Below are 25,545 nucleotides of genomic sequence, written 5' to 3'. Positions count from 1 at the left end.
GGAGAGGGGGGGAGAAGGGGGGAGAGGGGGGAGAAGGGGGGAGAGGGGGGAGGAGGGGGGGAGAGGGGGGAGGAGGGGGGGAATGGGGGGAGAGGAGGGGGAGAAGGGAGGAAGAGGGGGAAGAGGGGGGAGGAGGGGGGGAGAGGAGGGGGGGAGAAAGGGGGGAGGAGTGGGGAGAGGGGGGAGAAGGGGGGGAGAGGGGGGAGGAGGGGGGGAAGAGGGGGGAGGAGGGGGGGAATGGGGGGAGAGGAGGGGGTGAAGGGAGGAGAAGGGGGGGAAGAGGGGGAGGAGGGGGAAGGAGGGGGGAGAGGGAGAAGGGAGGAGAATGGGGGGAGAGGAGGGTGAATGGGGGGAGAGGAGGAGGGGGGGGCAGTTTCCGCTCAGCCTTGACGGAGCACAACCACCCGGCGCGTCACGTGACCCGCTCCGCCGCGCGTCACGTGACCCGCCCAGCAAGCCGCGCAATGTCTGCGCTGGCCCCGCCGCGGCTGCCCGGGTTGGTGCTGACCGAGCGGCTGGGCTCGGGCAGCCACGCCACGGTCTACCGGGGCTACAGCAAGGTGGCCAGGCTACACCCACACCAACACCACCCGCTCGCACTGCTCGCCCGTCGCCTCACGGCTGGTCTTATATTTGATCTGTGCTGTGACGTGTGTCAAGGCCTGTAGTGTGTGAGTGTGTGTGTCTAAGCTGTATCTGACTGTGTGTGTCAAGGCCTGTAGTGTGAGTGTCAAAGCTGTATCTGACCTGTGTGTGTCAGGCCTGTAGTGTGTGAGTGTGTGTCAGGGCTCTGTGTCAGGCATGTGTGTGTGTCAGACCTATTTGTGTGCCAGGCTCGTGTGTGCGTCAGTACTGTGTGTGTAAGGGCTATACGTGTGTGTGTCAGAGCTGTACGTGTGTTTCAGGGCTGTGCGTGTGTGTCAGGGCTGTGTGTGTGTGTCAGGGCCGTGTTTGTGTCAGGGCTCTGTGGACGGTGATGGTAGCGGTGTTATGGGATGCTTTTAGCATGAATGGTGCTGTATTAAGTTACACTTTATTATTGTATGGGAGATTGTATGTCCGTATTGAGTCCTGTTCAGAGTCTGAAACATAGCAACTGCAGGCGTGTAACCAAGTGTACCGTAGTGGTCAACTGTATCTCTATAGGGTGTTTGACAGGTGAGTTAATGTCCATGCGGATGTACAGGTCAGAGCTGGGCTGCATGGGTCATACTCAACCGGTCCGGTGTTTGACTTCTTTAACATATGCTGCTTAGAAATCAATGGATAATAAGCCCCCCATAACTTGACGGACTAAATGTAAAACAATAAAAATACAAAATTTTTACATTTTCACGGTAAAGCTGACCCTCGTCTGTGTGTAATATCAAGATGTTGAGGTGTGTCCACAAGCTCACGCGGTGTCAGCATAGTAACCTAAACTAAACTATTGTTTTTTTATTTTACCAGGTAAGGCCCACTGAGCTATATTTAGATCTTTTTCAGAAGCAACCTGGCTATCACAAATGATAGCTCAACGAAGTGGCTTATCATTGTGTGGAAATTGAGAGCATATGTAATGCGGGCGTAAGCGACCTTCCGGAGGTGACGTCACGGGGGGTGGAGTTATGTGACGTGGGGGTAAGGTTCGGGGCTTTAAGCGGGTAAACCGGAAGGGGAAGGTAGTCGGGGTGCGAGCGGAAAAGAGTGAGGCCACGCGGGCAAGTGTGGAGAGGGGGGGCGCCGACGGCGATCGGGAGCCAACCCCGAAGATAAGAGGAAGCTGCGGAGTGGTGTGCAGCTGGGGAGGAGACAGCCAGGAGGGCTGCGTGTTAGAGGCAGCGGTGTGGCTGCCAGGAGGAGCTGCGGAGAGAGAGAGAGAGGGGGCTGCTTGTTAGAGGCAGCGGTGTGGCTGCCAGGAGGAGCTGCGGAGAGAGAGAGAGAGGGCAAGAAGCTGTGAGAGCTGCGGAGGGAGAAGAGCAGAGAGAGTACAGCCAAGGGGGGCTGTGTGAGAGAAACAGCAGCGGAGCTGCTGTTGTGGATCGGGCCGACATTGGAGTCAGCACCGTGGAGAAGCTACAGAGTAAAGACAGCCGTGTGGGTGTACAGCACGAACCGAATAATAAAGGACACTGGGACAGACATCGTGGTCCAGTCGTTCATTACACTGGTGTCGGAAGTGCAACGGCATGTCGAAACAAGTGAGGAAGAAAGTTAATCCGGCGCCTGCATCGGCTTCTTCGTCCGACGACGACGAACTCCCTCCAACCACGGATCCTGTTGGGGTGGTGGAGGAGAGCCAGGCTGAGGCGACCACGGGAACGGGTGTGGAGGATGTTGGCGCTGGTGGCGGGTCCGTCGACATCATCAGACGCGGATCAACGATGGCAAGCGATGGCGGTACAACTGGAGGCACTTCAGGACGTCCTGGCGCATCTATGCCATCTCGTCGCGCCAGGGACGATGGATGATGCAAGTGGTGCTCCGCGGGCCGCCACGTTGCCTGTCCTGCCGCCGCCATTGCCCACGCGGCAAGAGGCCGCCATTTTGCGCGCTCCGTGGCGCCAAACCGCCATCTTGGCCACGCCGCGGGCCGACGCCATTTTGAATTTGCCATCACAACCACCACCATTGGAAGACGGCGGGAAGAGGAGTCGGAGTCGCCACCTTACAACAGTTAAAGAATTTTCCGTCGGTGGGGACTGGAGCGCGTTCGCCTGCCGCTTCTTGGCGGCGGTACGCACAGCAAGATGGACCGATGCGGAGGCTTTGGAGGTGTTGCCGACTCTCCTGGACGACGAATCTGTCCGATTCTTCCGTTCCATAGCGACCGATAAGAAGGCAACTTTATGTGGTGTTTTTCAAGAAATGGCCGATGCTTATGAGCCACCAGATGATGCGCATCGGCGATTCGCTCAACGACAACGAGCACCAGAGGAGTCGCCCGTGGCGTTCAGGGGTGCGGTGCTGGAGCTGGCCATGGCAGCTTATCCTGAGACGCCACAGGACCTGCTTGAGCCTCTCATATTAGGGAAAATGTTGGAGCTGTCTCGGGATCTAGGGATCCCCATGCCTGTGTGTGGGCATGAGAAGCTAACTTCCCGGATGGCTGCTAAGTGTCTCGATGCGCAATTCAACCTCCGTCGCTGGAAACAAGTGACGGCGTGGACGGGGGGGCCCGTCAAAGATGGGGATGCGCTGGGATGGAACCCTGCGCAGGCCGTCTATGTTCCGGATGACCGGGGCCCTCAACAACTGACGGCCGCCTCCGCTCCATGGACGGGACGCGGCGGGCCGAGACCGCGCGCGGTGCTACCAGAACGGGGCCGTCAGGAGGCGAGGCCTGCGCTTCGGCGCAACGAGGCCGAATGTTTCCGCTGCGGGCGTAGGGGCCACTACGCCAGAAACTGCTGGGCCCGCTTCCCGGCTCCGCCGCAGCAGGAGGCCTCGGCACCGGTCAAGTCGGCTAAAGATCCTCCGAAACAGGCATGTCGGCACGCACCAGACACTCGGCAAGGCTTTCCACCTCACCCACCACCTGTGTTGCGCGATCCTATTGTTGTTGTTAAAGAAAGGCCATCGACGGGGCCTTGTCATTCAGTTACGCAGTGGCGCAAATTGGCACGGAGAGTTGTCGCGGCCGCTACGGGTTCGTCCACTGTACCGGGGTCCATACAAGGTGTGGACGTGCGCATTTTGGTCGACTCGGGGGCGTCTGCGACTATTATATCGGATGTCATTTTCCATCTGTTGGGCATTCCGTCGGGGGCTGTGCGTCCGGTTTATGGGTCGTGCGTCGCTGCGAACGGGGGTAGCATGGGCATCGTGGGTCAGGTGGATGCTAAGATATCTATTGGGGATGTGTCGGCCTCGGGTGTTGTGTTGATATCGAGATCTTTGGCGGTTCCTTGTTTGTTAGGCACCGATTTTTTGGCTAAGATGCCCATTTTGATCAAAATCAATGAGAATTGTATTGAACTGCCGGGGGGCCGTCAAATCTCGTTTCTGCCGTCGCCCTGGGGGCGACCTGCTTCGGCCGTACAAGTGCAGGCGCTGTCCGTCGCATCTGTGGACATCCCACCTGGTACACAGATGCTTATACCCTTGCGGTATCGGAAGCCCCTGCCTGATCGGCTAGGAGCAGTAGGGGTCTTGTTGTCACCGTCCGCCACGATAACAACCGGGTTGGCGTTAGTGGGGGCACAGACCATCGTCCGGCCGGATCAATTACCGTTTTTACAGGTGCTTAATGCGGGGGGAGAAAACGTCCGTGTCCCGGCCGGTACGGTTGTGGCACATGCCACTACGGCGTTTGCGACCCATGATTGTCCACATAGCCGGGGAGTTGTTGCTGGGGTTTCCGAGCCAAGGAGTTCGGATGATCGTTGGGTTGCTCAATTATGTGACGAAAATTCTTCCCTGTCCATGGAGCAACGTGGTGCGTTGCGTAAATTGTTGTTGACATATTCCGATGTGTTCAGCTCCGATGATTTGGATTTGGGCCGCACTTCCTTGCTTTACCATCACATTGAGACGGGCGATGCTGCCCCTATTCGATTAAATTCGCATCGGATGAGTCCTGCGGAGCGAGAACACGTACGGGGGGCAGTGGAAGACATGTTGGCTGCGGACATTATATCGCCATCTAACAGCCCATGGGGCGCTCCAGTCGTCTTGGTTAAGAAGAAGGATGGCAAATTGCGATTTTGTGTTGATTTCCGCAAATTGAATAAGATATCGGTGGCAGATGCGTACCCTCTGCCGCGTATGGATGACTCCCTCGACGCATTGTCGGGGGCTAAGTTCTTTTCCACACTGGACCTCTCTTCGGGATTTTGGCAGCTTCCCCTTGACGAGTCCTCACGGGAGAAAACCGCATTCCGTACGCCTCAGGGGTTATTTCAATTCAACTGTCTCCCGATGGGATTGAATGCGGCCCCTGCTACATTTCAAAGATTGATGGAGCTCGTTTTGACGGGGTTGCAGTGGGAGACATGTCTTATATATTTGGACGATATCATTGTCTTCAGCCGCACATTCGAGGAACATTTGACGCGGCTGGAGACAGTGTTTACGAGGATGCGTTCTGCCAAATTGAAATTCAAACCAAAGAAATGTCACCTACTGCAACGGTCCGTCCGCTATTTGGGGCACATTGTGAGCGCTGAGGGAGTGTCCACGGATCCGGAAAAGACGGCGTGCGTCCGGGATTGGCCGACTCCGGCCACCGTGGGGGATGTTCGGCGGTTTTTGGGATTTGCCTCGTATTACCGAAGATTCGTGCCGGGTTTTGCGACGATTGCGAGGCCCTTGCATCTCCTTACGGGTAAAGGACGGAAGTTTGTTTGGGGACAGCCGGAGGAGGCGGCCTTTCGGAGTCTGCGTGATCTATTGGCCACGGCCCCAACATTGGATTATCCCGATTTCGATCACCCATTCATTCTTGATACGGACGCGAGTGACACAGGTATTGGGGCGGTGTTATCACAGTCTAAAGGGGGTGTAGAGCGTGTCGTGGCGTATGGTAGCCGAGTCTTGTCTCCTGCGGAAACCCGCTACTGTGTCACTCGCAGAGAACTATTGGCGGTTGTTTTTTTCCTACGGCAATTTCGACCATACCTCTACGGTCGTTCTTTTATTGTGCGTACGGATCATGCGGCCTTGCAATATGCCCTTAAAATTGACCAGCCATCCGGACAGTTGGCACGTTGGTTGGACACGCTACAGGAATTTTCCTTCCAAATTCAACATCGGAAGGGTGTGCGCCATGCGAACGCTGACGCACTTTCCAGATTACCGCGGCGCGGCCCTTGTAAATGTGAGTCGGGGACGCATAGGTGTTCGCCGATTCCAAACCCCCCTCAGCCGCTCACGCTGGCCGTCGAGAAGTCGGACACTCCGATGGAACCGGGACCGGCTGACGGGGTTTTGAATCTGCCGCGGTCTGTCTGGATCCGGGAACAGATGATGGATGAGTCATTGGTGTCCTTGCGGAAGCGGTCTGCTAAGGACAATGGGAGTCCGAGTACGGCTGTGGGGCCGCAAACCGCTCTCCGAGATGGTCTGCTTATGTGGCGGGAGGGGTTCCAGGAACGTTGGCGCCTGGTGGTACCAACGTCCTTGCGGTTCGAGTTGATTAGAACCCTCCATTGTGACACTCTCTTACATTTAGGGGTGCAGAAGACCTTGTTGACGTTGCAACGTCATTATTTTTGGCACGGCATGGCGACAGATGTCGTAGGGCACGTGCGCGCGTGCCCTGCGTGTGCACAACGTAAGCCGCCGAAACATCCTTACGTGCCGCCTCTCCAGTCGATTCAGGTGTCTCGAGTCAATGAATTGGTGGCACTGGACATATTGGGACCTTTTCCACCATCGGCGAGGGGTAATAAATATTTGCTGGTAGGGGTTGAGTACCTCTCCCGTTGGCCGATGGCCTGGCCGTTGCCCGATCAGTCGGCCGCGGCCATTACCGACGCCTTTTTGTTTGGGTATATTATGGATAAGGGGGCGCCTGAGAGACTCCTCACGGACCAGGGCAGGAATTTCTCTTCTAAATTATTGGCGGAAGTGTGCGCGGGCCTTGGGACTAAGAAAGTACGGACATCCCCATACCATCCGCAGACGGATGGTATGGTTGAACGGCTGAACAGGACATTGTCTGCCATGCTTTGCCATACCGTGAGTGAACAACAATCAGATTGGGATCTGCACATCCCCGGGGTGCTTTCGGCGTACAGGATGACGCCTCATGCGGCTACAGGATATTCGCCGTTTTACCTTATGTATGGTCGGGAAAACGTGCCGCCGGTGGATGTGCAATTGGGAACTGGGGTGAAGGGACCTCGGAAACCACTTCCTGAATACATCCAGGACACGGTTCGCCGAGTCACGGAGGCGCGGGAGAATGCCCGCGTGGCTACGGCCAAAGCCCAGGCCCGGAACGAGCGATATGCGCGACGGTCTGAGGGGGAGTGCCCTTGGAAGGTTGGGGACCTAGCCTGGCTTCATTGTCCACAGGTACGTCCGGGGACCTCGCCGAAATTGCACAAACCCTGGCATGGTCCCGTACGCCTCATTGCGGTTCCCAACCCACAGACAGCACGCGTCCAGATTGGGTCTCGTCGCTGGGTTGTGCATACGTCGCGCTTGAAACCATATGTTGCTCCCTTACATGATGCGTCATCCCCCAATATTGCCTTGTCGGGGTCTGTTGCTGCTGACTCTCCCCTGCCTGCGTCCATTGATCTCGCTAGAGCGCCTGTCGTACCTGTTCCAGACAGGCCGGCCGTGACATTGCGGGGGACGAGGGGCCCTGCTCGGAGGACGCCTGCCAGGTCTGCGGGACCTTCGAGCCCTGCAGCCCTTCCGGCCCAGCTGCGGGCACGGTCACAGGACGAGCCCAAGACTAACTCTTTAGAGACACGGGACGGCGGTGGACTTCCAGCTGCGAGAGGGGGATTACCCCCTGTCGTTCCTCGACTTTCATCGCGTTCCCGTTCTGCGAGTGGGCCGCCGACCGTCCGGGACGGGCCGGCGACCCGCACACGTTCCAAATCGCTTACGTTTCGTTGATTGTTGCTGTCTTGTTATTTTCTTCTTACAGTTGTATTTATTGCATGCTTTTGTACGATCGTTGATGTTGATTGCGTTGTTGTTGTTCTTGCTGTTACATTATATGCTTAGTGTCCTTTAGGGGGGGAAGCTCGGTTCGCCGCATTACGATTGGCTATTGGTCAGCCGAGGTCGGCTGGGATTTTTCTACGGGGGAGGGTGGTGTAATGCGGGCGTAAGCGACCTTCCGGAGGTGACGTCACGGGGGGTGGAGTTATGTGACGTGGGGGTAAGGTTCGGGGCTTTAAGCGGGTAAACCGGAAGGGGAAGGTAGTCAGGGTGCGAGCGGAAAAGAGTGAGGCCACGCGGGCAAGTGTGGAGAGGGGGGGCGCCGACGGCGATCGGGAGCCAACCCCGAAGATAAGAGGAAGCTGCGGAGTGGTGTGCAGCTGGGGAGGAGACAGCCAGGAGGGCTGCGTGTTAGAGGCAGCGGTGTGGCTGCCAGGAGGAGCTGCGGAGAGAGAGAGAGAGGGGGCTGCTTGTTAGAGGCAGCGGTGTGGCTGCCAGGAGGAGCTGCGGAGAGAGAGAGAGAGGGCAAGAAGCTGTGAGAGCTGCGGAGGGAGAAGAGCAGAGAGAGTACAGCCAAGGGGGGCTGTGTGAGAGAAACAGCAGCGGAGCTGCTGTTGTGGATCGGGCCGACATTGGAGTCAGCACCGTGGAGAAGCTACAGAGTAAAGACAGCCGTGTGGGTGTACAGCACGAACCGAATAATAAAGGACACTGGGACAGACATCGTGGTCCAGTCGTTCATTACACATATACTCGAAATGCATGTTGCTTCTTAATGTGGAGGGATAAACCAGAGGACCTGGAGAAAAATCCACATGACCATAGGGAGATAGACACGCAACCTCCATTTATACAGCAGGCGTCAGGGTCGGGATCGAACCCACGACCTCCTGCATCCCAGGCAAGGTAGTTAACATCTCACCACTCGGCGCCCTAAAACCAATAATAAGTACAAGTACTTACTCTTCATCCCCTATGGGACGTAAGGCTATGTACAGAGAAAGCAATGGATCTCTGCTGAGTATTGTATTGTGATGCAAGATGGAGCCTGGTTCCATCGTTCGGAACCAGAATCCACACAGGACAAATGATGCAGTGCCATTGCAATGCATCGCCAATGAGGACTGTTGAGGAGTAGATTTGTAATGACTTCGGAGGCACGGACTGTAGAGGGTTTCTTTATTTTTACACGGTCTCTTCACAGTGTCGACTCGATGACACAATGACAATTTGAGGACATAGCGACGACTGACTATAAAGCGACGAATGACGATGTAGCGGCGAGAGCGATGACAACGTCGACCCTGATCCCCAGCGGCAGCCCAGAACCCCGCTTCTCGCCCCCTTTTATCCCCCAAAGTGACCGCCCCTGGCCACGCCCCTCTTCTCCAACTCTCTCGCAGGTTCCTTAAGCTCCCAGATCGTTCCCCTCTTCGTTCCCTGGCCTAGTTAGACGTATATACTGTCTCTTGTTACCACTCGTCTCCTATACTGTCTCCACACCCGTAGTTACCACTCGTGGCCGCTAGTCCACGCACTGTCTCTACACATTTAAGGCTTTGAGTTCTGCCAGTAACAATTTGGGAACTGCTTGCTGGGCTGTGCCCTGATGAAACTAGTACTGTCAATGCTGCCCACTTGATGAAACTGAAATGTGCACTTGCTAACAGATGAAGTAATTGCTGTCAATGACCCTGCAACATGATAACGCCGGTCTGGTCTTGTGACACATCCAGACCGCACCTCCGATTAAGCACGGTTGACTATATACGCGAAAGAAGTTCAACGTACATGCATGCATGCAACACAAAGCGACCGTGGAAATCTTCAAGTATGTCAAGAATTGCTTCCGTGCTCTTCTTATAGCCATCTCGTGCATCTGTCCATGAAGATAATTGATGTCATCAGCCTCAACTGAACTTAGCCCTCTGTCTGTACTGGTTTATATTATTTAAAGCAAGGATACAAATAACACTGTTTGATGTTAAATTCATAAAACCATAGCATTCTCTCCTAATTCACTTTATATTGTAAACAATATGAATGTGTGCTATATTTGCTTAATATCGAATGACAATTGGCCAATTGACAAATAACTATGGTACACTAATGTGGAATACATGGATCATGTCTTGGCCACAAGATCTGTAACTATTCCTGGGTTTTGTATTCCGACATTTGTTCAACTTTTTTTGTTTGTTAAACTCTCCGTCTCTTTTCAGTAACTCGGCTTGGTCTCTGGGCTGCCTCCGCCCCCTTTGTGCTGTCCCCCATCACTAGACTAACAGTCGGGAGGTGGTGGCCGTGAAGTGCATTTCCAAGAAGAGTCTGACGCGCAGCTCCACGGAGAACTTGCTCACCGAGATAGAGATCCTGAAGAGCGTTCGCCACCCACACATCGTGGAGCTCAAGGACTTCCAGGTGCGCCGCGCGCGACTCCACCACGGATGTAACTTGTGTATCATGTATTATGGATAACGTATGTATGTTGAAGTCCCTTCGCACCGTACGTAAGTCAACCGTGCTAATTTGTGGGTCTCTGTGGGTGTCTCTCTGGGTGTCTCTGTGGCTCTCTGTGAGTCTCTATGGGTCTGGGTGTCTGGGTACAGGTGTCTGTGGGTCTCTGTGTATGTATGTACATTTATTTTAAATGGTCAACTCGGTTTACCATCCGTACAAAGTGATACTCGTTTTATTGACCCCAGAGGTATGATGGTCAATTAAACCATTCCCCCAAATAGGATTTGACTGCGCAACCTTTTGATTGTGAGCCGCTTGCTCTATCGCCGGGCCACCTGCCGTGGGACTGTGGAATTTCCACCTCGGTGGTACCGGTGTAGATGACCGCCGGGTGGCTCCCCGGTGTTATTGTTGTTGTGGGTTACACGTGGTGCCACTTGCTCATCTTTTCTCTACTTTACACTCCTATCATTGTTTTTCATTGTTTGTTGTTGTAACCTGCTGACGCCGTGTCCCGACTGGACATCTGTGAAGGAGATCTTCATCGCTCATCAGATTCCTCCTCCAGTCTAAATCAAGGTTCTGTTTCCGATAACTAAACTTTTTTATTTTACCAGGTAAGGCCCACTGAGCTATATAGCTCCTTTACAAAGGCGACCTGGACACAAATGATATCTCAACGAAGTGGCTTCTCAAGTGGAAATTGATCGCAGCCAAATACTCTAAACGCACGGTTCTAAATGTGGAGGGAAAACCCAGAGAAAAATCCACGCGACCACGGGGAGAGAGAGACACGCAAACTCGGGATCGAACCCACGACCTTCTGTATACCAGGCGAGGTAGTTAACAATCTTGCCACCGTGGCGCTGTGTGCACCCTCATGCCTTGTGTCTCGCAGTGGGACCATGAGAACATCTACCTCATCATGGAGTTCTGCGGGGGGGGCGACCTCTCCCGCTTCATCCGCAGCCGACGCCGCCTCCCGGAGAAAGCCGTGCGCCGCTTCCTGCAGCAGCTGGGTGCGCACCAGGGTCGTTGAAATCGTCACTTTTTTTTCACATTGCCGCGAACCAAACGAGGAAACCGGTTTAAACCGGTTACCGGTTTACCGCACGTCTAGAATGTCGAGCAACAAACACGGTGGTTTCACCTTTTAACTGAGCAACGAAGGGAGCCACGCCAGAGCGGTATCATCGTTAACACACTGAACTTGCAATCCAGAGGCCATCAGTTCAATTACATCTCCCGACCCAACAGTTTCCAAAAATCCTCCCCCCCACCACCACCTACGTTCACCCAGCGTTACTAATGGCTTCACCACAGTCGATCGGCAGGTCGCGTGTGGGTGGGGGTAATGTGGTCAGCGTGGAAGAGTAGACCAAATGCCCCCTTAGAGCTCTCGGAGGTTTTTCCTCCGGCAGTGGCAGGAGCGAGACATTCCCCAGTGAAAAGAGCGCACCTACACAGGGAGGATGGGTAACTACGCTTCCTTGAGAGTGGTACATGCACCACCACGCTTTACCGTTCCTTCGTCTGAACGTTACTTCTTCATAGGGCGGCAGGGTGCCGCGGTGGTCACACTTGTAGCCCGCAGCAGGAACGGCCCAGGTTCAATTCCGGACTCGTTGGGGGTGGGGGGGGGTTGTGTATTTCCCCGCTGGTCTCAATTGGTTTCCTTCAGCTGCTCTGATTTCATCGCTGTCAACCCATACGGTTTACCCGTATCCTTGTACGGGGAGATAGAGTTTTGAGGTCCATACGGCATACAGCCGTTTCAATCCGGGCAAAACATGTTTTTTTGTGTATTTGTGTTTCTCCCTTGTGATGGGACTTTTTAGGATGAACGTTGAGATTCATAAGGAGCACGGGGTGACCAATAAGGTCTGAATTAGTCTGTAATAAGGTAGGGCACTGATAAGGGGTTGACAGGTATGTGATTTACTCCCATAACTAAACAACCATACAATGTAACCGCCGTTGGCCAAACATCCCAATGCTGAAATATTACCTGGGAACACTCAATCGGGATTACACAGCAGAAGCAACAGCAACAACATCATCGCATACTTGGAAACACTTGGCAGGACCCTCCTGAAAAGGTTTTGAGACTCAGCGAGGCTTTTCTGGGTCAACAAGCTAAATTAAATCAATATATATTTAAGCTGCTAGGTATTTGAAGCTCTGCATGGGGCTGTGGTCAAGGATTCAGATTATAAGCTTTTAGTTGCAGATGTTAAGCTAATAATAATACTTTCATTTCATACAGCGTCATTCATGCTAATAGCCTCCCATAATGCTGACAATCATATATATACATAAGGACCAAATCCCATGTACAGCCACTGCCAAGCAAATGAAAACCCTACTACCAGGGAAAAATCTAAAATGAATAAATAAGATAATTGTTTTTTACCCTTTTATCTAGCAACAAAACTGACACCTTTTTTTTTTTACTGGCAAATGAGGTTACAATGATGAATAAATAAATTAAGAATCGGCACCAAAACATAAAGCACAAATAACAGTTGCCACAACAAAGACGTTGGTCCATAAGGTCTACTACACATCCCAGACCACAATCCCAACTTCCCAACTTCCCAAGCAAGCCAGGAAACCTTCACTGGAGGGGCGGTGGTGGAGTGCAAAAAAGTTACGACTCATTTATACCAATCAGGGGAGATAAACGAGTCAGAGTTGCAGGTGGATTTTTTGACAGGGCGAAGTTGAAGACTTGTAAGAGTGCCGCTACAGTAGCTTCAGATGGACTTTGCGGTGAGGTCTAATCTCTTGCAAAACTCAAGGGAGGCAAATCGAGTGATTGAAACACACTTGGAAGAACGAGAGAAGATGCAGGCTCAATTAAAGATGTGAAAAGCCAAATGAAAGACATGACAGAGAGACCGAGTTATAACAATACCAATTATTGAGATAAGCAGGCAAAAAAAAATAGAAACAATTGCATTCCATTGTAGGTCAGATGCGAATTATGCAACATTTGGGATCTGGCAGCATTGTCGGCACTGGTCACGATGTCTCACTCACCTTAGACCCAGCTTTCGTGTTTTGTGTATGTGCCTGATTGTGACATTTTCCGTGGCAGCTTCAGCCTTGCAGCATCTCTACGAGCGCAAAATATCCCACTTGGATCTGAAGCCCCAAAACATTCTGCTCACTTCCTGCAGCCACCCGACTCTCAAAGTGGCAGGTACGGCTGTCGGGACCATTCCCGTTGATGCCATCGCCCTTCTCCATCACGTCATCATCTTGAGTTGACGCGCATACCTTCTAGCTCTGTGTGCTTGCAGTAGCCCACCACCTGTTATTGTTTTATCGTCATGTTTTAGTAGCCAGAAGAGCCTCACTGAGTCTCAGTACACCTTTTTCAGGAGGTTCCTACCAAGTTTTTTTTTACAGCAGATGCTGAGATAAATTAATCAAAAGAGAATACACTATAGACAAGAACTTAATAAAATGTGTAGTATTTTTTTTTAATGCAGGCCAGGTGGCGATCCTGCATGTGATAAAGCGGGAACGATCTGTGAGTGTCAATGACGCTGCGTGCCTTTCCGCAGACTTCGGCTTTGCCCAGTACATGGTGCTGGAGGACGATTGCCGCTCACTCCGCGGCTCGCCGCTCTACATGGCGCCCGAGATGGTTTGCCGAGGCCAGTACGATGCCAAAGCGGACCTGTGGTCTGTGGGCATCATTCTGTACGGTGCGTCCTTTTGCACGGCTTGCCGCTGCGTTCCGGTGATAACCCTGTTGGTCGGTAGAACCCGTGCCTGGCGATCGGCGAGGGTGCCAGCAGTAGTCCGTGATGGCCACGCTCTCATGCAGGAGCATATCGTGTTATCGCTTGCGGTGTGTGAGCACACCACGGTGTATGTCTTGTCCTCCGCTCGCTTTGCAAGACATTTATTTTTAAAACAAATGTAAATATTTGAAAGTTTTAATTCCTATGGCAGGGACAAGTCTGACCTCCCACTGGGCAGTTAGCCCTGTCTTTGTACAGGATGGTATTAAATTGTGGGATGATTATTATTTGTTTCTTTCGGTTAAGTCACGTCTAAAGATAAAATAAAAAATTAAATTAAATAATAAAATACGACGTTTCGATTGCAACACAAGCAATCATCATCAGGTATAATGAAATAGCGACATAAAATCTAACCAGAAAACTATAGACAGACATATTAGCATTATACCTGATGATGATTGCTTGTGTTGCAATCGAAACGTCGTATTCTATTATTTAATTTAATTTATTATTTTATCTTTAGACGTGACTTAACCGAAAGAAACAAATAATAATTCCTGCAGTCACGAAAGTTCTAAAATTAGGATTGTGGGATGATGACCGCGTTTCCCCCCCAGGCTGGGATTCAGAATCAGAATCTTTATTTGGACTGAAGGAATCCGAGGAGATTACAAAGCTGTCTTTCACAGATCTCCAGTATGGGCGGGTTAACCGTGTTACCGTGCTGGTGTAGACGGCGCTGGCGGAGGGGGTGTTCACAAGACAGGTACGGCGGGGCCAGAGTCCGGCCGTAGGCCACCATAAACAACACTCGCAACATTCAAACAGAAACCTGCTCGTGGCAATTGACCGTTCACATCTCCTATCTGAGCCAAAGTGGCTCAGCGGTGGAGCAATTGGAAGCTTGCGAGTTCAAATCCAGATTGGGAATTGACTCTGCCAATCTTCATTCCAGAGTCGATAAAATAGTTACCGCCTCATCTGGTGGCGCAGACTAGGCTGAGAGCATTGCAATGTGGGTGTCACATGACATGCACGCAAGGCATGATGGGAGTTTGTGAGCAGCACACCAGCCTGCATGCATCTCCCGCTGCGATGGGGCTTCTCGTCATTTACAGGAAGAATTGGGATTTGAACAGAGAACGCCGTGGAATTGTTGTTGTTGTTGGGGTGGGCGAGGGCTCACCCTGGCTCTTGTGTCTTGCAGAAGCGATCTTTGGGGAGCCACCCTTCGCCTCGCGCTCCTTCACCGAGCTGGAGGAGAAAATCAAGAGCGATCGCCCCATCGAGGTACGCCGTGTTCACAAGTGCCGCCTTGTTGTACGCTGACAAATTGACCCCAGTAGCTCAAGCGTGTGTCGTGTGAGAATGTAAAGCAAAAGTCAGAATCAAGTCGCAGTGGGCCCCCCCCCCCCCTGGCTCAGACAGGAGTGACGCAGTGTTCATCGCTGCTGGCGTTTCTGGGCCAGTGCTGAATAGACACACAGGATACATGTGCTGTGTTCAGCTTAACCTTGTGTCACGCTGTGTGTGTATGTGTGTGTTACAGAGTGTGTGTGTGTTGTGGGGAGTGGCAGTGCAGCGGTTAGCGCGCTGTGCTACAAACCTTGCAAGCCGAGTTCGATTCCTGCTCACAGCCAACACCAGTGACTTTTATCTGAACCGGTCCTGGGCCTCCCCTAAGTCAACTCGGCCTCAAATGAGTACCAGGTGCGGTGTATAAACATCGCCACTGGAGAGACAAAGTCGGCCAGGCGTCGTGCTGGCCACCCACCCCTTCTTGTGCTTTCATAGGTGCTCACTAACTGCATTTGCCACAACAGTCTGTTAAGGCTACACGGGGAGTCTTTGTGTGTGTTGGGGTGCGATAGTGTAGTGGTTAATGCACTGCCTTTATTAACCCGACGACCCAAGTTCGATTCCCGCTCACGGCCAACACCGGTGACGATTATGTCAACTGGTCCTGGGGCTCCCCTAGGTCGACTCGGCTTCAAATAAGTGCCTGGTACGGTGCGTAAACATCGGCATTCGGGAGGCAAAAGCGTTTGGGGCGTGGTGCTGTCCACTCCACCCCCTCGTGCGCCGTGCCGGCATTTACTGGTGCTCGCTAACGGCACTTGGCCCTACAGTCTGTTAAGGCTATCCTGGGGGCCCTTTGCCTTTGGTGCGGAGCAGCTGCCGCCCGGCGTGCACGTGTCGCCCGCGTGCCGCGACCTGCTGGAGCGGCTGCTGGTGCGCGACCCCGAACGCCGCATCTCGTTTGAGGAGTTCTTCTCGCACCCGTTCCTCGACCTGGAGCACATGCCCAGCGCCAGCAGCCTGGAGATGGCAGTGAGTCCACCGCCGCCACCGCTTCAACGGTCCTTGAGCCGCGAGCCCAACAAAACAACCATTCGGTAACACCCAGGGTGGCCAAATGCTAACGTGGATTTTCTTCCAAGTTTTCTATCTCTGGATCACAGCTATGCATGATAGCTTCAAATGATAATGATACAAAGATTTTAATGGAGAATATCGTTATTGGGGTGAAAAAAAACAATATAAAACGCCTATGTATGCGAATGTCTATCAAACAAAGGGTGTGTACAGTAAGCTTTCTTCCGAGGTAGATGCCAAGATGAGCCCTAGGTACTCACTGTTAACAATTCCGTCTGAATGGAATAAAGTGTTGCTCCCTCTCACACGTGAGGTTTCTTCGGGTGCTGCGGTTTCCTGCCACGTGTTAACAATCGTTAAATTGGCCGATAACACCTCGATATATAGAGGAATGCAGAGCTTGGACAATTGTTGGTGCCGGATGCTCACTGCTTGGGATGCCTGCAGCTGCTCCTGGGGCCTCTTGAATCCGTTCTCTCTTTGAGAGAGTGAGCGAACACTGCGCGTGTTGCAAGTTGATATAGTGACTATTAGTGCCCGCAGCGTGCTCACGCGGGCCGTGTGCCCGCAGGTTTCCCTGGTGACGGAAGCGGTGCAGAAAGACCAGAAGCGAGACTTGCAAGGCGCCCTAAACCTCTACTGCCAGTCCCTAGAGTTCTTCATACCCGCACTGCACTGTAAGTGGCCACACCAAAGGACCGACTAAACACTCGCCATCGTGCCGTCCTACGGGTAAAACCTCTTGTATCGCCCGAGAACACATTCATATGTAGAGGACCGCAGAGCTTGGACGGTTGTTGGTGCCGGCTCCTCACCGCTTAGGCTGCCTTCCTTCGCTTGTCTGTAGCTCCTTCTCCTCCTGGTGCCTCTGAATCGCCCTCTCTCTCTGCGCGAGAGAGAGAGAGCGACCCCCCTTGCCTCCCAGAGCTCAGGCTCGGTTCCCTATCCTCTCTCCACCGTTTTAAATCGTTCGTGACAAAAAAGAGCCTCCTATGCTTTTATAAACATTTATTAAATAAGAACAAACACTTAAATTTGAAAATCCTTAAGCACGTTTCTGCATGCACATCACATTTCCTCTTCTCAGACGTAACGAGAGGCGAAAAACATTTAAAAAATTTGAAGAAAATTGACAAACAATGACGAACGTTACGGAAGAGACAATGCTTTCGCTCCGGGTGCAGCTGCAGACCGTCGGGCTACACTGTACATACGGCGGAAGGCGACGAGTCTGCCCGCGTCACGCACAGACTCGTCACCTCGCCGTCAGTAGCAGTCGTTAGGTGGTCATTACTGTGGGGGTCTTACGATAAGAATGGTCGTGAAAGCGGTGGGGGGGGGGGGCGGGGGGGTCGGGGGTCACCTGCATTCTCCTCGATCCGCCGCGTTCGCTTCGCCACACTGCCTCTCCCCCTCGTGTTCGGTGCAGTTTGCCGGTGTCGTATTGTTTACGTTGTACGTTTTTGGCCTCCGTTGTGTTCCGACGTTGCCGCCTGTTCCTCTGTACGGATCACTTTGCTGTTGTTGTTCCCGTGACGATGCATGACAGACATCCCTTGCAAACTGGCTGGGTGACTTAGCTAAACGGGATTTTTCCGTGTTTTAAAAATTAACATTGAGTTACATTTTCTCTCGCAAACAACCGGGAGCTGTTAGCCTGTCCATATTAACACGTGTTTCTTTGCATGTAGATAGATGCACAACCAATTGGCAATCCACTGCTGGATGAGGGCCCCCCATGTCACGTAAGTCGAGGAGGCTATGTAACAAAACTCCATGTCACTGGTCGGTGTGAGCTGTAAAAGGTGGTTAGCATAGAAGCACAGCGCAACAACTAACATTTCTGCACTACCATCTGCTCCCCACCACATAGCCCCGAAGCCTATAATGCCTGTTATGCATGGTCTTCACCCATACGAGCACTAACCTGCTTAGCTTCTGAGATCTTCCAAGTGGCTCTGAACGTGGGAACAGCTTTATTGTGAAGCCAAAGCGTTGGCTCCATGAATGGACTCAAAAGCTGAGATGTTGTCACCTTTCGATTGCAGATGAAACTGACTGCCGACGGAAGGAAGCGGTGAGGAAAAAGGTCGGTGTCTTCCGGCTCACGATAATAATAATGAAAATGTATAAAGTGCCCTTAAACAAGCGTTCTCAGGGCGCGAATGACTTCTCCCCTGTGGCCGTGCACGCTGCTGCAGCGGCACAGCCGACACGGCGTTTCTCTGCCTCAGTTCCCAGGGCTATTCGTCGCGGGAGGCTGGCTCCGTCGTCGCGGGGAGTAGCAGTGTCATGAGCAGGAGTGGTCTGAGGTTGATAGTTACAGGGCCAAAGTTTCGCGAGCCCCAATGTAGCACAACTCCCAAAGCCACTGGGCCCCCGCAGCAGTGCCGTGGCACGCCGGCTGATCTCAGCACGACCGGAGGAGGCAATGGGTGCGTTGAGCTGCCACTGCCGTCCGCGCACATTGGGAGTGGAGGAACCACGACGGCCCGGTGTCCCCGCAGTCACGAATCACCACTGCGTAATAACACGAGCATATATACCGTACACGGGACTCCATTCTGTAGCTGCACTTGTAAATACAAATGTGAGTTTGTGGAATCTGCTTCGGGGGGGACTGGGGGTGGGGTGCTATAAAGAATCGGTTAGGCGGGTTGAGTACCAACACGATGGCTCTAACAAAGGTGGATAGCTTGCAAACAAAGTTCAAGGATGACCACGCTTGGCCAAGAAACGGGGCACTCGAATCCGTGAACACTTTGTCCAGCAGACAAGGACAATGTGCCCGTAAGCTCAGACCATGTGATCAGCGAAGCAAGCCGAGTGGACACGGCCGAGGTAGCAAACGAAGAAGACGCCCTATAACGCCTCGCTGCATACGGTGGCAGAAGAAGTTCAACATACAGACACACACCATGCCTCCGTAATCATTACAATAAGTGCCACCCTGTGGGGAAGTCAACAGTAGGTTTCTTATCTACAGACTCGTTCCTGCCATAGGAACGTGGATCACGGCTGTGAACGTGAAATGAGCACCGTCTCAATGCTCATTTGAGCACGAAAATTTTTTCCTTTCAGTTAAATTCGTGCGAGGGCCTCTCCACAATTTGCGTGCTGGCACGGCCTTAACGGTGAATGACAACTTGCCGTCGTTTGCGTCATCTCATGGTTGACTTCTTCAAACGTTGACAGCCGTTGGACGACGGCATCCCCGGCTCGTCGTCATTGTCGTCGTCTCGTCCCATAGGTCACTCAGTACATCGCGCGGGCCGAGGAGCTCAAGGTGATGCTGAGGTGCAACTTCCAGGAGACCTGCGTGCGGGCATGCACCTCCCGCGAGATCCTGCTGGGTACTTGTTTCCACGACGTCGCACCGTGCGCTCTCTTGTTTTCTATTAACTATTATTAACTTATCAGGTAAGGCCCACTCAGCTTTGTAGCTCTCTTTCAAAAATTATAGCTCGACGAAGTGGCTTATCATGTGAAAATTTATAGCAGTCAAATACTCTAAACGCACGTTCATTCTAAATGTGGGAGGAAAAACCGGAGTACCCGGAGAAAAATCTACGTGACCAGGGTTGTGATCGAACCCACGACCTCCTGTGTACCCGGCGAGGTAGTTAACATCTCGCCACTGCGGCGCCTTACACATGCCGAGCAACGCCTGCTTAATTTTAAGAGAACATTCCTTTGGCTAACTTAACCCGTAGACTTTCGTAGACAATATTTTTACTTGATTGGACCTTACAATAGTTTTGACCAAATGTTATTCCGACTTCCCGGATGTTGTCCCGAAGATGCCTGCTTTTGATTAAGATACGCAGCAGAAACGCTGCGTATCTTAATCGCCGATAAATTTGGTTTGTGAGTATTGTTGTTCGGCTCACCGCTGTGAGCTGAAACGAGAACAATCGGCGCTCTAAATGCTTGCGCCGCCCCATGACAATTTAAGTAGGCGTACTGTGGATCTCTCAAGTGCATGGTGGTCACCATCCGCAAGCACTAGGCAGAATCAAACCTTACATAGCTCCTCCAGGTCTGACCGGATCGAGTGCATTCCGGGTGCTCTGCCACAGGCGTCAAGGTCGGCGAATATTCGCCGGAGGGTTTTTGGCGGGGGCGTAACCCACGTTCAGCGCCAAACGGGCATTGTCCTTCGTGAGTGAACGGCCGATGGATTAAATGTAGTATGATTCTGCTCTCAGAAATGTCGAAAGACAAGCCCCGCCTCCACAAGGCCCTCCAGCTGGCACAGCAAGCCGTCACGCTGGTAGGTGGACCATTGCTCTTGCCGTGGCTCCGTGTTCTTCAGTCACCCGTTGTCCCGTCGCTTTCAACATCACACATTGCGTGACGTCGGATTGTTGCGTCTCGAACTCGTGTCCACGGGGGGCTGCGCATTAGCTGGGTAGAAATGACGTGTCCAATGAAAAAAAAACATTTTTTATTTGTACTGTAACCGTGGGATTTTGTATGATATAATTGTCATTTTGTATTATCGGAGCATGTTTTTTGCATGTTTTACTACAACTATGTGCTTAATGCTGACTTGATTCCTTGCAAAATTTACTGTTTGGTGTTTGAATATCTTAACACCTGTTTTATTGCCAGAAAGGGTAAAACCTATTTTTATTTTTCATAATTTTTGATAATGGCAAAAAGGTCCCGTAGAAAATGTTATTTTATTATACAAGTGTTTCCTCACACAATGAATGACACATTTCAGGATTTTATTTACTTGAACAAACAATTTGGCGTGCCATGATTTACATATCCAAGCTCGATTGTCATTTGGTTTGGGATAAAAACTTAAAATCGGGAACACGTGGCTCGGAAGCCACCCACTCCTCCCTGAACATCACCGAAGAAATACAAAGATCACGAGAGGCAGACAGAGCCAATTAGTTTTGACCGCCTTGAATACGCTTATAAAGCCAACACTGGGCACTGTTCACCAATAGCGGTTGTCACAGATCCATACATGAAACCATCCTCCACTCGATTAACACTATTAATTCGTGTAACATTGAGAGCGCATTGCGTAAGGCTGTGTAGTACCCCCCACCACCCGGTTAACTCTGGTTAAGGGAGGGCAGGCCGGCGAATGCTGAAGCCCGTGCGTTGGCCCGCAGGAGGAGGAAGGTGCCGAGCCGGTGCTGGAGCTCTACCAGGAGGCGCTGGGGGAGCTCATCCTCATGCTGGCAGGTGAGGGCGGCACTGGGACACGCGGGGAGGGCGGCACGGGGCAGCGCGTGGTGGGGCGTTGCGTGGCACGGGGGAGCGTGTGAAGGGGCAGCATGTGGCGTGGCAGGGCAGTGCGTGGCACGGGGAGCGTGTGGAGGGGCAGCGTGTGGTGTGGCAGGGCAGTGCGTGGCACGGGGAGCGTGTGGAGGGGCAGCGTGTGGTGTGGCAGGGCAGTACGCAGCACAGGGAGCGTGTGGAGGGGCAGTGCGTGGATGGGCAGTGCATGGCGGGTGCCCACACGCTCCCAGGGCATCGCTTGTCTAGTCGCTCGCTCATCTTAGTGCACCGAGCGTCGCTACGCTTTATCACAACATTGGAGTGTTGATAAGGAATTGCAAATGTACGTATGTACATTGAAATTCTTTTGCAACTGTACTTAGCCAACCGTGCCAATCGGAGGTACGGGGAAGGACAATAACAAACATTTTAAAAGCAGTTGATAATATAACATATTTACGGGAGAAGAGACCTCCTATCTGCATTGTGATACTCAATGCAGATAGGAGCTTCCTAATGCAAACTCTGCTTTTCTCCTGGAGTTCTATTTATATCCGTGACCTAATGACCTTTATTTGCATGGTTTTGATTTAGTAACAATTTAGTAATTAGAACAAGTTTTAACTAATTGCTCGTGATTGTATAAGTGTATTTTCACGAGGTAACTTGTACGGTGATTTTAACAAATCAATCTAGTCGCAAAAAATACATTTTCCCCGGGTTAAATGTGAGTCATCTCAAGAGATTGACACTCATAGCGAGGACTCGGGTCTTCGTGTGTTTTGTCAAAATGTTGTATTAATTACCCAATTCTACAAAATGGTCATTGTATCCCAGTAACCAGGTAATTTATTTTTACAGCTGAACAGGAAGGCAGAAGAAAGCAGCTCCTTCACTCGGAGGTAAATCTTGCAACAGAATTGTAGCTCTCAAGTCAAGTTTAGTAAATGTTTTTAACCGAGTGAGGAACTTAAGAGCCCAGGATTAGAATCTCACTTGCACGAGTGACCTGGGTCACGAAAATGACAAAGAGAAAAACAAATAAAATAAAGTGCAGCGATGAAGTAAATAGAAATTGGGGCAAAAAACAGCTGTGCCGTGTAAGAGTGTCAGTAAAGACGTATAAACAACTGCTGTTTGGTAGACATCACAAAGCTTGATAGGCGAATCATGTTTCTTCCGTAACAAATCGCAAATTCACAATTGTTCGATCTCATGTGCGTTTCAATCCAGAGCAGGTGGTGTGTGTTGTTTATCAGCTTCGAACAACATATGTCTTTTCATTGCCAGATTCAGAATGTCATGAGCAGGGCCGAGCGCATCAAACAAGACAATAAGGTGCAGCTCTCCACCAGTGTTGCGTCTCTTTTTTTGTGTATAACGGTGACTAATACTTGTAAGACATTGATGCACAGCGATGTGCATACATACGTACAGCCAGACATATGTGTAAAGGTATGCAAAGAATAATAATAATAAGTTCCTTTCAAAATATACGATTTAATTATATTTTAATTGCTTTACAAATGCGTTTGCATTTTGAGTTGTGCTTTTATAGTCAGTGTTTCCGACACTGTGTGGTCGATACAAGTACTTCGTGATCAACCTCTCAGAAACCGCGTTGTAACGCGATGCGCCCGGTCCACGTTGTAATGGACGCATTCCGCGTTGTGCGAAAAGTGTTGCCAAATGGAAGAACCGCGTTGCAGCGAAAACGCATTGTGAGCACGCGTTACACGAAGAGGACTTACATTAATTTGTTTTCATTGTGTCTGCAGCATGGGGTACACGTACTCCACTCCGGACAGTTATGCATGCGCAGAGATAATGTTTGAGACCAATGCTAAAGCTATGGGACCTGTAAGAGCTACAGTGTTAAATGGAACAAAGTTTTGTCACTGATTTGTGATTTGTTTAATTCTAGATGCGGGAGTCGAAGGACACTGCTCTGGAAGCAGGGGAGCTCTCCGACTCTGTGAGAACAGGTACATTGTGAATTGAGCTTCGCCAATAACACAGACATGCGCGTGTCTGCAGCTTCCACCCCCGTGACAGATGAGTTCAGGTCCAGAGGTCACCAAGGCTATTGTTGCTGATGCCACGAAATGTCGTTTATTTCGCGAGATCCCTCGGCTGTTGTGAAATCAACACATTACCCCCACAGTCTCCCGTTAAAGAATTAAAGAAGCCCTCTTTGAGCGTCTTCGTGACCGCGCAGGAGTCTTCGACACTCGTCTCCTGGTTCCGCTCCGCCCTCTCAAACTGCTCCTCCTCCTCCATCTCCACGCAAGGACTGTGCGATGGTGGCCCACGAGGCTCCATCCTCAGCTCTTCTCAATGTAGCTTCTCGCTGTCGGCAAAATCACCTCTTGGGTTCAAGTCGAACCCCGTTTCTATGCTGACAATGGGCAGTTCTACGCCGCCATTCACTCCATGAGCCCAGCTTCACTTGATGCTCTCATTGTACAATTCACAGTGAATCTGCCCTCAGCATTCTAAGTACATATACTTAGAACTTATTTTACACCATACGTAGCCGGCCATGCTAAACGTAGCCAACCATGCTCAAGTTAAAATAAAAACATTTTAGTTTTCATCACTTGTGACGTCAGCAGCTGTACTTAAACCAGCTCGGTGTTGTTTGTTGTGCTCTCTTTCAGCGTGTACGATACAGTAGCGCTGCTGTGGGAACGCTCGGCAGCTGAGCGATTGGAGCGGCGTGGAGAACGGTGCGACACCTTTGGAACGCTGAATTTAGTGCACAGTAGGAAGGGCGTTACGATGTACGTTCTCTATGCGGCTTTGAAAAAGCTGTCAAACTCGTGCCGTGGCGATTAAATGTGTACAGGTGACCATTTCACCTTGACACCCGCTGGGGAACAGGCTTTGCGACGTGGAGACGGACTGGCTGTTTAACTTCAGAACTTACACCATACGTAGAGACACATGAAGCGTGTCCATGCCATTGTTTGTTCCCCGTAGTCTTTGCGTGCAAAGATGCACAGAGATCCCTGCAACGTACGATGCAGAGCAGTTTTCCGGTGCAAAATATCACTGTGCAATTGTTGGGCATGTGCCTGAGCTTGTACTGCAACCCGTTAGGAAGGTAAATGAGAAAATGTGCCATGCACCGATGCACATGTATTGTACGTTATATTTCATCGCAGTATTTAAATGAGATATTTTGAAGCTACGTAGTGTGTGCAATTTTACGTGTATCTCAATGCATATGAAAAAACATTAACGTACACGTTGGTTTAAGTTGCTTATTTAATATTACGAGGCAGTCTATGATTTGTATTTAAACATTGGTGTAATATATATAGGGAGGCTCTTAGATATTTATATGGCCAGGATGTCCTTGTATACCAGCGGTAAGGGTAGGTGGGGCAAGGGGTCATGCCCATGCCGTGACCCCTTTTCCAAGACTTGAGATTTTAGGTGCCGTGATCATACCTGGAGCCGTCATGGTCCCAGGCTCCGCATATGAAGTTCTCTATAAATAAACGTGTTCACATTGAATGGCCGTGCCCGTGTATTGTGTTCTGCTGTGCAGTATTTCTTCCTCCTGGTCATACTTTTTTACGTAGTGCCACAAGTTCCTGGTTTAAATTGTCAGCCTTTACATTTTGTTTCTTCTTTATACGTGACTTTACCGAAAGAACCAAAGAGTAATTCCTGCAGTCACGAAAGCTCCAAATTAAGCCTTTACATTGTTTGATGCAGACATCTGCCAGTGCTACTTCTATTCGTATTTGATATATTTCACGAACTTAAATGTGAGTGGAGTGGTGAGTAGCACACTGAAACTCGGGTCAACACAGTAACATGAGTTTGTTTATCAGTCACGTTGGGATTACAAACTTTCTCTTGTGTTGTTGAAGTGTGTGTGGATGTGTGTGTGCGGTTAGCGCGCTGCGCTACGAACCTGGCGACCCTGGTTCGATTCCCGCCCACGGCCAACACCGGTGACAATTATCTGAACCGGCCCTGGGCCTCCCCTAGGTCGACTCAGCCTCAAATGAGTACCTGGTCCGATGTGTAAACATCGCCACTAGGGAGACAAAGGCGGCCGGGCGTGGTGTTGGCCACCCACCCCCTCGTG

General features: G+C 51.4%; 1 protein-coding gene across 3 annotated transcripts; it reads left to right on the top strand.

Moving 5' to 3' along the window:
* Positions 1-367: 367 nt before the first annotated feature.
* Positions 368-24,962, top strand: ULK3 (unc-51 like kinase 3). Of its 3 annotated transcripts, none has more exons than XM_078874376.1 (16): positions 368-560; positions 9,883-10,023; positions 10,961-11,081; positions 13,169-13,267; positions 13,635-13,778; positions 15,028-15,110; positions 15,996-16,151; positions 16,768-16,873; positions 18,245-18,285; positions 19,447-19,549; positions 20,405-20,469; positions 21,332-21,404; positions 22,302-22,342; positions 22,731-22,778; positions 23,365-23,425; positions 24,101-24,962. In XM_078874376.1, the coding sequence occupies exons 1-16, from the start codon at positions 465-467 to the stop codon at positions 24,115-24,117; spliced, it is 1,395 nt and encodes a 464-aa protein (XP_078730502.1). In that variant the 5' UTR covers positions 368-464; the 3' UTR covers positions 24,118-24,962. The 3 variants fall into 3 exon arrangements, with proteins under 3 accessions (XP_078730502.1, XP_078730501.1, XP_078730503.1); XM_078874375.1 differs by having other exon boundaries at positions 369-560; positions 13,163-13,267; XM_078874377.1 differs by lacking the exon at positions 368-560 and having other exon boundaries at positions 9,887-10,023; positions 13,177-13,267.
* The last annotated feature ends 583 nt before the right edge of the window (positions 24,963-25,545 follow it).

The sequence above is a fragment of the Lampetra fluviatilis genome, chromosome 39 (genome assembly GCF_964198595.1).
Source record: "Lampetra fluviatilis chromosome 39, kcLamFluv1.1, whole genome shotgun sequence".
In the NCBI taxonomy this organism is placed as follows: Eukaryota; Metazoa; Chordata; class Hyperoartia; order Petromyzontiformes; family Petromyzontidae; genus Lampetra; species Lampetra fluviatilis.
This window is presented reverse-complemented; position numbering and strand designations above follow the sequence as displayed.

Bases quoted from the DNA above. Each gene is read 5' to 3' on its own strand.
- ULK3 (XM_078874375.1), top strand. From the start codon at position 465: ATGTCTGCGCTGGCCCCGCCGCGGCTGCCCGGGTTGGTGCTGACCGAG. The intron at 15,111-15,995 runs GTACGCCGTGTT...GGTGCGGAGCAG, and splicing joins AGAGCGATCGCCCCATCGAG to CTGCCGCCCGGCGTGCACGT. The intron at 16,152-16,767 runs GTGAGTCCACCG...GTGTGCCCGCAG, and splicing joins CCAGCAGCCTGGAGATGGCA to GTTTCCCTGGTGACGGAAGC.